Raw genomic sequence first — 12,577 nt, 5'->3', positions numbered from 1 at the left:
TTGGTGTCTCACATACACAGGATGATGGAAGTCATGGGAACTTTTGGGGGAAGGGAAGAGAAAATGGTTCCGTCAACATCTGGAGGGATACCTAAATCTCAGGGGAAGGAAGATGAGGAGAAAGCAGAGGAAGAAGATGAAGATGAAGAAGAAGCAGAAAAAAAGAGACAAGCATCTCCAGAGCAATGGAACTCTGAGTGTACATGAAACAAAAGGCAAAGGGGAAAAAGTGCAAAGGATGGGGGTGGTGGGTCCTGAGTGTCACACATGGCGCAGACATCAAAGAAGAGGAGGACATCAGAAAGGCCACCGGATAAGCTACTGCACTGGGAATCCAGGACATTTTGTTCATATGTGGAAGGACCATGATAAAAACAACAAAATTCCCAGCCTCCTGTCCAGTTATCCCTAGCATCACATCTTTTTGAAAGGCTGGTTGGAAGTTGAGGAATAACGGCTGCCATTTTAATTTTTCTAAAGCCCATTAACATATTGTTTTATTTTAATCCTCACTACAACTTGTGAGATAGATGCTATTAAACCCATTTTATAGAAGAGGAAACTGAGTCCAAGGGGAGAGTAAGTGACCTGTCCAAGGTCACAGAGAGTGCAAATTAGCAAGGCAAAATTGGAAAATGCCATTCAGTTCTTTATCTGATACACTTAAGAACCAGCTTTCCTCCTGCTCCCTGGGCCCCAGCATTGATTCTAGGGATAATTTTGTAAGACCACATGTGCCCCTAACTGATGAAAAAATTATATCTGTGATGTCTCCATTTTGATTCATACCCCTAAAACAAATAGAAACAAGTCATCGTCTGGCATTATATCATCTGGACTGTTATTTTAGGAGTTAACTCTGCACCCTCTGGAATCTGATGGGGGAGAGGGAAAAGTTCATGAATTCAACCCGATGGCCTCAGCCAGAGGAACCCAGAGCCCCTTCTTCATCACCCCATCCCCAGTGATACCTTCTTTACAGGTGGAGGGGCATGGCGTCCAGTCGCTATACGGAGTTACAATGCAGTCTCTTCTGCAAGGAAGTAGACATGGCCTCATTGTTTCAGGTCGAAGGTTCTCGGGGCACCTGGAGGTAGCAAGACAAAAATCAGATTAATAATAACATTCGTTGTTGTTTGGGCTTCATCCTCGAAGAGGACCATGACATCAGGGAGGTGAAGCTGTGACATGCAAGTGAATAGGATTGGAGGGAGGCAGGGCTGTCCAAGGTCACCTGGCTCACTGTAATAACATTAATAAGGATAATATCTGAGCACAATTATTTGGGAATTGTATCAGCAGCTTCTAGTCTTTCTAGATCTCTGGAGTTTGTAAAGGGCTTCTTTTGATCTTTTAACCACTGGGATTTTTGTTTTTAAACATACTCAGGTTATTATTCTCCTCCTTGTCATGAGAATCATACATTGAGATGAGAACTCCTGAAAAGACCCCAATCTAGATTGTCAACAAGGGATCATAGATTCGAGAGTTGGTTGGAACCTTGTAGACTCAATGTCCAAAGCCCTCTTGTTATAGATGAGGAAAAAAAGATTCTAAAAGGGGAAGAAAATGCCTTGTCTGAGGTCAGAGGGGCATAATTAGGAAGCATAAGATCCAGACTAGCTCCCCTGACTCCCAGACCTTGCCTTCTCTCCATTTATTATCCACCAGTGGCCTCTTTCCATCCTGCCGATGTCATCCTTTGTATCTGGTTACACGTAATCATCCAATAACTTTCCCAATCCACTTTCCTACTTCTGACATTTATAACCATGGAGACTTTGAGTGTCTGCTTTGGAGTTAGCAACATGGTGTCCACTGGGCATCTACCTGTGGTGATTAGGGCCCCAGCAGGTGAGGTACTCGGTATGGTGGAAAGAACATAGCTGGAGAATTCTAAAGAGTTCTGAGTTCTCCTCCTGCCTGGCAGGAGCTTGTGAACCATCTGTCTGATGAGGAAACTGCTCCGCTTTTTACTGTGCACGAGACTTTCAGATTTCTTCCCTCCAAGATGCCTTCTAAAATGGAGCTGATCTTCCCTTAAACTCCTTAGCAAAGGCCAGCAAATGTCTTAAGAGAAATGAAAGAAGGGTGTGAAACACTTCCTAAAACTAACAACTACCTGCGATACCCGACTTCCAAGCGACCTTAAAGAAGGTCGCATTTGTTTCTTATACACCAGAGGACAAGATGGAAACTTTTGGAACAAATATGACCATTTAATGGGTCTTGAGATATTTTTAAGCTCCTGTCTTAAGTCAAGGATAAGCTTGAATTTATTCTAATTGCTATGCCTATTCAAGGGCATAAGTACAAAATGGAATCAGATAAGGATCATGGAAGTTAATCTTTTCTATTACCACTGAGACCATAAATCTCTAAGGAGGCCCATTTGGCTGCTGAGATGGCTTAGAAACAGGAAGCACAAGGGGTCCACTTATTTCATTGAAAACAGAGAATTATACTTCATTTAAGTAGGGCTTATTCTCCTATGCCATTCTTTCTGGGGTACTTTTACTGCTATATAGACCAGAAAAGCTCAGGGGAATTATATTTTTTGTAAGCTTTTAGCCTTGGTAAAAAGTTCCTAGGAATCTACAGGGACACAAATTTGCAATTTTTTTTCCAATATAGAAACTCCATAAATGCAGTTTTCATTAAGTTTTCCTCAAGGATTGGTCATGTCACTCCCCTGTCCAAGAAACTTCTTCAGCAACTTCCTGCTGTCTCCAGGGTCAAATTCAAACCCTTCTATGTGACTTTTAAAGCCCTTTTACAATTTGACTCCAGTATCTTTTTTTTTTTTAATTCTATAGAATTCAGACAACAGGGTTAAGTGATTTGTCTAGGGTCACACAGCTCGTATGTGTCTGAGGCAGGATTGGAACTCAGGAAGATGAGTTGTGCTGACTCCGGGTCTGGCGATTTACCCCCTGCACTCCCCAGCTCCCTCTGGGCCTTTGCACAGGTCCATCAGTATTGGGTAATCTCCTTCCTGCCATATACTCAGTGACTCCCTCCTCAAGAGACCTTTTCTGACCTTAACCAGTAGATCATCCTTCCTTGAGATGACATAGTATTTGCTTCTCTGGGCTTTCCCCCAACAAAGTGCACATTCTTTGAATGGAAGCTCTATTATCCTTATGTCCTTTCCCCCATTACCTACCTCCCGGCCCAGATTGGGGGACTGATGAATCCTTGTTGAATGAGTCCCCGAGTGTCTAATGTCAAGCCCTTGGGAGAGAACATCCCTGAGCCCTTAGTCTGCTAAGGAGCACATCCCTGCAGATGCCAGTTCTGGCAAATGGCAATTAAACCAAGTCTGGGCTCCTCCTTAGAGGAGAGAGGTTCCTCCTCTTTTATGCTCATTGTATTTAGCAGCTTCAACTTAAATCCAGGAATTGATCCTCTGCCCCTTCCCCCATCTTACTCAAGGTCAAATTAAGCAGAAGAGAGAGGAGATACATGAAGTCTGTTATGGGGAGGGAGGGAGACCAGCCCAATCTCATCGATCTGTCTGTCTAGCACTGAGCTACTTTAGTAAGGGGAGTTAAAACAAGGTTCCTATGTGTATGTGTCAAATGGCTGGATTGCAAATAATGATCCTGGGCATGTCACATGACATTCGGGAAAACAGGCAACATCCCTGTCTTTTTGAAGTCTTTGTATTTGCTCCCAAACGGGAGCGGCCTGTTTTCCAGAATGTGAAGGGCAAAGAAAATCCATGGGGTTGGGCAGATCCATACAGGCCACCAGGAGCTTGAATAGAAATCTGAGGGTAAGCCACTGTAAACTGTGAGGTTCAAAGGGCGTTTCCAATGAATATGAAACTGGATTATTGCAAGGGTCCCCCAAGGCATTATTCTGATTGAATAGTCCGAGGGAGGTTAATCCTGCACCTTTCCTCTCAGATCCAGACTCAAGCATGGATTTCTTTGCTTCTACTTTAAGCAAAAGTCTGGGAGACTAAAAATGTTCAAAGTCGTCCTGGGGAACATAAAAACCGGATCCGGGAGCAGAGAGCTCTGCAAAGCCCTTGGTTTGGGGAGGGAAGGTGCCCTGGCCAATGACACAGAAAATGCTTGTCTCTGGGCTGACTGAAGTCTGAGTGAGACTGTAGGGCCAGAGACTTCTTGGAGCTAATTTTTGTTGCTGCTCTATAGAACGCCATTGGATCCGGTTTAGTGGAGAGAGTGTTGGGCTTGGAGCCAAGAGATGGGTTCAAATCCTGAATCTGGCCCCTAACAGCTGGGTGACCTTGTAAAATGGTAACAAGACATTTCCTTGTAAAATGGTAACAAGACATTTCCTACACATGGCAGGTTTGTTCTACAAATCACAAAGCACTGCAGACTAGTTGACACTAGGATTCCAACATCTCTCTGTCTCTCTCTGTCTCTCTCTGCCTCTCTCTCTCTGTCTCTCTGTCTCTGTTTCTGTCTCTCTGTCTCTCTGTCTCTCTCTCTGTCTCTGTCTCTCTCTGTCTCTCTGTCTCTCTTTGTCTCTCTCTCTCTCTGTCTCTCTCTTTCTTTCTCTCTTTCTCTGTCTCTGTCTCTTTGTCTCTCTGCGTGTGTCTATGTGTGTCTCTATGTCTTTCTCTTTTCCTTTTTCTCTCTGCCTCTCTCTCTCTGTCTCTCTGTCTCTGTCTCTCTCTGTCTCTCTGTCTCTCTGTCTCTGTCTCTCTCTTTGTCTCTGTCTCTCTCTGTCTCTCTGTCTCTCTTTGTCTCTCTCTCTCTCTCTCTCTTTCTTTCTCTCTTTCTCTGTCTCTGTCTCTTTGTCTCTCTGCGTGTGTCTATGTGTGTCTCTATGTCTTTCTCTTTTCCTTTTTCTCTCTGTCTCTCTTTCTCTGTCTTTCTGCTCATCTCTGTCTTTGTCTCTCTGTTTATCTGTCTCTGTCACTGTCTGCCTCTATGTCTGTCTCTCTATCTCTGTCTTTTCCTCCCCGGCTCTGTTTATCTCTCTCTGTGTGTTTTTTACACTCCCTCATCTCTGAGATGACTTTTAGCCTTGAGGAGAAGTAAGGAGCTGGACTCAGCATCCTGTGTATGGACTCCTTGCAAGGAACTTTGAAGGACCTTTCAGGAAGAAGTCCCCCTGCCCTCTGCCCCCTGGCTGGCCAACCCTGCCAGCACATCCTGGCCATCACAAACGAGGCATGACTATGATCTTCAGAGCTTCTCTGGAAGACAAGACGCACGTCTTTAAATTCTGGATGGGGCTGGAATGGGAATTGCTCTTGTGATTTTGGGAACCTGGTAACAGAAATACTGAGCTCCTGGAGCCTCATCCCTCAGTATCCCTCAGACCAGCTGCCCCCTGGCAGGCACTGAGCGCCCCTGGTAGACACTGAGACCCCCCTGGCAGTCACTAAGCGCCCCTCGTAGACACTGAGAACCTCCGGCAGGTACTGAGCTCCCCTGGCAGACACTGAGCACCCCTGACAGGCACTGAGTGCCCCCTGACAGGTACTGAGCTCACCTGGCAGGCACTGAGCATCCCCTGGCAGGTACCAAGCTGCCCCTTGACAGGTCCTGAGACCCCCTGGCAGGCACTGAGCACCCCCTTTAGCCCAGCGGTGGAGCCTCAGCAGTGAGCTGCCGCTGCCAGGCAGGGCCCCTTACTTTTTAGGTCCCACTTGGCCCACGTTGACTCTCACGCAGATGACTTTCCTGGTCTGCATGCCCACAGAGCACGTGGCCTCCCCGTTCCAAGCCGTGGAAGTGTTGAAGGAGGAGACCGAGCTGTCCTCGATGCACGGGCCCCAAGGGCCCGTCTGCCAGTGGTAAACAGTGCACGGGTGCTGGTTGCAGCTGCGGGTCTCCTGTAAGGCACTGTGGTTTGGGCACGCAGTGCCCCCTGGAACGAGAAGGCGCCCGTTAGAAGGAGGATCAGAGCCCGGCGTCTCCAGATCAATTCTGCATCTTATTCCACACCAGGTTCTGTGTTGGGCACTGGGTACAAAGCCCCAAACCAAGAAGGTCTCACACTGCTAAAGAGCCTATTACAAAGATGATCTCATTTGATTCTCACAACAGCCCTGGGGGGTTAGTGCTATTGGAATAGTTATCCCCATTTTGCAGATGAGGAAAGTGAGACTCCTGCAGGTCCTAATGAAGTATGAGTCCCAAGGTTGCTGAGTTTCCTCTGAGATCGATAAGAGTAGGAGGGAGTGAAGCAGAGAGGAACAGTCAGGCAGCCTGCTAGCTCTTCTCCACTGATAACATCCTGCTCTGATCCCCCCACCCCTTCCCCAAGCCCAGAACCCCCAGCTTCCATGCAAGGCTCAGCTCAGCCCCCATGAGAGCTTTCCTAATCACCTCCTCCAGACCCATTGGCCACATAGTTTGTTCTTATTTATTTAGGTCTGTATCATACAAAACCCACCCCCTTCCCCAAGTAGAATGGAAGGGACCTGGACAGCAAGGAGGTCTCATACACTAACTAGCTGAGCAAGTCACTTAGCCCCTGCTCGCATCAGTTTCCTCATCTGTAAAATGTGCTTCTTAGGAAGGAACAAACTATTCCAAGATGGTCTGACCATGGAAGTGAATGGCAGGACGGCTCCCTCTGTTCTTTTGGGACTGGCCACTGGGCATCTCTCATCCTAGCACTTTCAGTGTTTGCATTTTTGACTCATGTTGAACTAAAGTGTCCACCAGGACTCTGAGATCTTTATCCGATGAACGGCAGTCTAGCCACGCAGCGGCCGCAGAATCCCAATTAGAAAGGATGTCAGTAGCCGTACGGGGCAGTCGAGACCTAAACAAAGTTGATTTACCAGCCCTTGAAAAGTGGGACCCAGCCTTCCCTTGAAGACATTAAACAGGAAAACCCACCATCTCCTGATGGAGCCCAAAGGGGCTGTCCATTCTACTCCTCCATAGCTGTTATCCTTCCCACAAGTTTGTCTTTACCACAAGTCTAAATTTTTTCCTTGCTTATGGTGCCATCCCATAATGCTAAATAGCATAATCTAGCTATAATAATAACAATGTAACTATCATTATATAATCTATAATAATCTATCATTTGAGAATTCTTCAGATAGCTGAAGATATTTCCCGTGTCACCCCTAAGTCTTAGGACCACAGATATATAACTGGAAATGATCTTGGGGATGATCTAGTCCAAACTTCTGATCTTTACAGATGACAGGACTGAAGCCTTGGGATGATTTTCTTTGTAAAGTCTTTTGTTTCCCCTTCAAGACAAGAAACAAGATATAGCAGAAATACCCCTGGCCTTGAGTATGGAAAATCTGGCTGAACCTGAGTCCCGCCTCTATTATTTGTCAGCTATGTGGCTTTCAGCAGAAGCACATTTGATTCCGTGGTCCTCAGTCTCTCCGTTCAGAAAATGGAGATGCTACCAGTCTCCTTCCAACCTGCTCCTTCCCTCCAACTCAAGTGACTCAAGGGAGATGATACACTAAAGTGCCTCGGCTGCCCATGTAATTGGGATAATCTTGACATGTCCCGAGTGCTCTGATGAAAATGACACAGTAACAACAACAGAACTTTAAATAGGAACTTTCTACTCTCTTGACTTTCAGACAATTGATTGTGTCCATTCATGTCAGTGTCCACTTCCTCTGCACTGGGAAAAGGGAACGCACATCTGTTGGAGGGAACATCATTAACAGCTGTCTGAGGAAGCTATTATATCAGGTCCTTTCCCATTTTGCACAAATCGATGGCCTTTCCTTCCTGTGCTGAATGGGCAATTAGTTTCAAATGAGAATCAACTCCAATTGATGTTGGGCCCAGCGAATGATGTTTCTAAATCTATTCTCCTTTCTAATGAACTTTGCAAAATTATGAAACATGACATTTCAAATATCCATGACTGGGTCAGCCCATGATCCCCTATATGCCTATAACTGGGCATTGTTCCTTTCCTCCATCATTTCTTTTTACTAAAAAAAGGAAACTATTGATGCTGCTTGAGGCTTCACAGACCAGTCCACCCAAATGTGTCAAAGAAGTAGCTGGTTTAATGTTTTTTTATTTTATAAGTCCTGAATAGTCTTAAGTTTTGGTAAATTGGAACTAATACTGGGATAATAAATAGATGTTTAATCAGTAATAAAGAAAGGCCACAGTCCAGGAAGTCCAGGTTTTATTCTGTTCTTCCTTCCATATTTCATCTGAAGTCTATCTTTTCCCTTGTCTCTTGCTTCTGACTTTTAATTGTTATCACTTATGAGTCATTTTTCCTAAGGATTCTTATAATTTGTATATTAAAACATGCACACAGGAAAAACTACAGAGAAAACCCCACATCGCTCCCTCATTATCAGATGGGAGAGCTGACACGGGATATTGCCATTCTCTTGTATCCTTGTCAGTTCACATACACCTAAAGGTGGGAAAAGAGAAATGTGTGCTGGCATTTAAACAATAGGAAGGATGGGCACATCTGCACATCCAGCCTTTGGAAAAACTTAGAAAAGAGCTCTCCATTGTAGTTAGAAGGAATGATGCGTGTGTGTGTGTGTGTGTGTGTGTGTGTGTGTGTGTGTATGTGTCTGTGTATGTGTGTGGAGTGCTGAGGGAGAGAAGAGATAAAAGGAATAGGGGTTCCTGTGTCTCAGTCCAGGAAACACATAGCTGACCAGGGCTGTGCTCCATCACCTGTCTGATAACCAGAGGTTTAATTTCTAGGGCAAATTTTTTTCCAGAATTCAAGGGAAACATGTCACCATCAATCAAAGCAGCTAATGATGATGGTCCTCCAGAGCCCACAGAATATACCAGCTTAATATTATTATGACAATAGTTTGACTTCACAGACACTCTGAAAGGGTAAAGCTCCCTGAACCATAGTTTCAGAGCCACTGGTCTCAATAAACAGGAAACAAACAAACATTGGGAAAGTAAATGAGGATCATTTAAAAGAATTTAAGTGCTACAGTTAGCATTGGTGTTTAGGGTTTGTAAAGTGCTTTACAAATATGATCTTGTTTGATCCTTACATCAGCCCTGAGAGAGAGAGAGAGAGAGAGAGAGAGAGAGAGAGTGAGAATGGAAGAAATTGTGACTTGCACAGAGTCACCAAATAAGTATCTGAGACTGGATTACAACTGAGGCTTTCCTGACTTCGGGGCCAGCATTTTATTGGCTGAGGCAGCCGTGTGGCACAAGGGATACAGTGCTGGTAATGAAGACCCAAGTTCAAGTGTCTCTCCTGACATATCTTAGATTTGCAATTATTGGCAATCCCAGACAAGCCCCTAAGCCTGCCTAATAAAGGAATTAATGATCCGTACTGGGGGGAGAGTTTCCATGATTGGAATTCCACATACTAATGAAATCATAGATCTTGTTCCCCATAGCTCCCCCTCCCCAAATCAAGGGAAATAAATGATTCCTAGAAAGGAGGGAAGACAGAGGAAGTTCTCATTTGTAGTACAGGGATTGAATTCTTTTCAGACTTTGTCTTGTGTTGATGTTGTGGATAATAATGAACTTGAACTACTTTGAGGGTCAAAATATGAGAACTGTGAGATCGAGCTTTTTGTTTTGGGAGTTTCATGCCCTTGAGATTAAAGGGAGAAAGCCAAGCCAGATTCCCTGGTGCCCCATAGCATCACGGCCTTTCCTGAGCCTGCACTTTCCTTGTCACCCATGGAGCAAATGACTTGAGGTGAGAACCCCGGCTCCCCTTACCTTCCTCTCCCGCATAGGCCAGAATGGAGCGGGCACGCATCTGTTTCCCGTCAGTCGTTTTGCCGGAACACGTATGGGAGCAGGAGGACCACCCTGACCACGTGCTGAGCACACAGTCTTTGGGGCACGGCACTTCACAGGCCACGGGGATCGGAAGGATGGCGTCTCTGCACAGCTGTCTGTCAACCTCCTCTCCTGGAGAAGCAATGGCCAGAAAGAGTCCATCACAATTAAATGAATTCCAAATGTGCACCACAAATGAACGAGACATCCTCCCCTGCTTTGTCACTGGGCAAAACCAGAGTTAGCAGCTGAGTTGCCAAAGGGCCCCTCCTGCTAGACATGAAAAGAACACAGCTATTGCCAGCAGGACCCAAAGAGGGCCTGTAGCCCCAGTGCACAAAGGCTTTGGAGGGCTCTCTCCAGTATCTCTTTTGAGCTGTCTTCATGGAACATGTTCAAGTCTCATTTGTCGTTACTGAAAACAAGTTTTGTGCTAAGCTTCTATCGAAGGCTTAAGAAAGACACAGAATGGAAGTTGTTCCTTTACATCTGGTACATGATTTCCAAATAAATAATGAATAGACTTACAGCACCTGACATTCGCTCTCAGGGGTCATTTCATGAGGATCTATACTTCAGAAATTCCGTTATAAGGGCTTACTGAGAACTCAAGGGGTGTGTGTGTGTGTGAGTGTGTGTGAGTGTGTGTGTGTGTGAGTGTGTGTGTGTGTGTGTGTGTGTGTGTGTAACAACTGGAGTGTTTCAATCTGATAATTAAAATGGATTTTTATCATGTGAAGATGTGTTGATGTATCAATAAGAGGAGAAAAGGAGTTTAAAAAATGCTAAGAAAATGCTATCTAAGATTATCTGATTTTGTCAACAGAAGGCAGAATCAGCAAACAAATTTCAGTTCTATTCAGTTCAGTGTTCATTAAATACCAACTGTGTGCGAGGTGCTGTGCAAAGAAGCGCATATTAAATACCCAACAAATGTTTGCTGACTGACTGATGTACATTTTTTTGCATTTGAAAGCTTGAGGGTTGCTGTTCTCTTTATAACGAATCTTATTTGATTCTTAACAAGGATGCTGGGAGCTAGGGGTGGTTATTATTTCCATTGTACAAATGAAGAAACGGAGACTGAGAAGGCTTATGTGGCCTGTTTAGGGTTAGTCTGTAAATGTCAAAGTCAAATCCAGAGTTCTGTCCATTTTGTTGTATGGTTGTCATGTAAGAACAAACAGCGGCAAAATGTGCAGGAGATGGAATGAAGTCCTGGGGAACCAACCCCATTCATTTTCCCGTTCTGAAGGAACTCTGGGGTGAACGGGGGACAATTGGCCACAATGTATGGGCTGTCGTTGCAAGCAGGGACCTAGAAGAGGCTATTGAGTAAGATGGAGCTGGTCTGAGCCATGGACAGCCCCTCTGTACGGTGCCATATGCTATGAGAGGGCTATCGAGTCTGGCTCTGCCTCTTGGGTCCTGATCAGAGCTAGTCCAACCTGTGCAGGAGGTGGAGGCTGGGAGTGGATTTACCTGGGGCAAGTCTTATGTTGGAAGCCTTTTTGCCTTTTGCCAAAAGAGAAGCTAGAAGGAAATAACCTTGGAATAAAAGGGCAGAAAGATGCTGTCTTCCAAGGAGTTAGAAAATTGCCGGGGGGGCCAGTCTGAGTGGGAACAAGGGAGGGAAGGAATTGGTTGTTGGAGAGACAACTTTCTCAGCCTGACACAGAGCAGTTATCTGCAGCCCCTGGCGTGTGGATGGAAGCTCGGCACCAACCCGGGCTGTGTCTCCTTCCATCTGTGGCCAACCAGACTGAAATAGAAACTAATAAGAAGCGGGCCAGCTCCATCCAGATTTCATTTAGTGGAAAACAGATGGCTAAAGATGAAAAGGAATTTAATAAAGTGATCTCTTTTGTCTGGGAAAGAGTACATGCAGGCTGTGCGCTCTCCACTCCCCCTGAAGGAGGGGGAGACGTTGAGACAACCACACTGACCCACCGAGGCGGCCCTCCGACCAAGGTATACACTCTGGGGACTGGCAGAGACTGGTGATGTAGACTTTGGGCTACGGGATAAGGGAAAAGTAACGACCCAGAGGAAGGCAGAAGTCATGCTTTTGGTAGCATTAGTTCTGTGTTCTCACCCCTAACTTCACATGCCACGAATTAGATCACTTGAGAAAATGTTGATTTTTAAAATAGCCACCCTGCCCCAGTGCCCTCTGATCTGGACATGTCAGCCTTAGCTAGCAAATGTGGGATCTTTAGCTTTTCTTATCTGTCTGTCTGTCTCTATCTATTTCTACCTGAAATGCGTATTAATAATATTGAATTCTGAGGCCATATGTCATAATGCGTGACAATGGGTTAGCCATTTATTGCTCAGAATGTTAGATAATTCCTTAAGATGATATGTTGTAAAAAAAAAAAAAAGTATCAATCTGACTTTGTAGAAGGGGTTGCCTGTATTATATTCCCTATATTAGTGAAAAACCACAGGGCCAGCATATCCAGTCATCTTGCCTAAACTTCAGTTCTGTTTTATCAGCTGCCTACTGGTTGTGCCATAGACAGGTCAGACTCCAAGCCGATGTCTTTCCCCAGCCACCTCTTTTGAATTGCCTTGTTCCCTATTTTGAGGCACAGTCATCTTTCCACATATCCAGATTCACAATCTCAAAATCACACTCATTTCTTTCCTTTTCATCCTTTGTCAGTTGCCACATCTTGTTGATTTTTCTTCCTCTTTTGATCCAGGCCCAAATTTCCTTTCAGTGCCTGATTACAATAGCCACGTAACTAGTTCCCCTGCCTTGAGTCTCTCCCTTGTTGCACCTATCATCTATAGAACCATCATATTGATATTCTTAAAGCAGAGCTCTGACCATTGCCCTT

General features: G+C 45.1%; 1 protein-coding gene across 5 annotated transcripts in view; it reads right to left on the bottom strand.

The window, feature by feature from the left end:
• The window catches only part of THSD7A (thrombospondin type 1 domain containing 7A), a 294,643-nt gene that overhangs the window by 65,046 nt on the left and 217,020 nt on the right, over positions 1-12,577 (bottom strand). For all 5 annotated transcript variants that reach the window (XM_031940732.1, XM_031940733.1, XM_031940734.1 and 2 more), the window contains 3 exons: positions 9,669-9,863; positions 5,622-5,856; positions 972-1,087 (listed from right to left, as the gene is read on the bottom strand). In XM_031940732.1, coding sequence (XP_031796592.1) covers positions 972-1,087; positions 5,622-5,856; positions 9,669-9,863 — 546 coding nt within the window. The remainder of the gene's footprint in view (positions 1-971; positions 1,088-5,621; positions 5,857-9,668; positions 9,864-12,577) is intronic.

Source organism: Sarcophilus harrisii, chromosome 5, assembly GCF_902635505.1.
Source record: "Sarcophilus harrisii chromosome 5, mSarHar1.11, whole genome shotgun sequence".
NCBI classification, from domain to species: domain Eukaryota; kingdom Metazoa; phylum Chordata; class Mammalia; order Dasyuromorphia; family Dasyuridae; genus Sarcophilus; species Sarcophilus harrisii.
The sequence above is the reverse complement of the archived record's forward strand: the minus strand, read 5'-3'. Positions and strand labels throughout refer to the sequence as shown.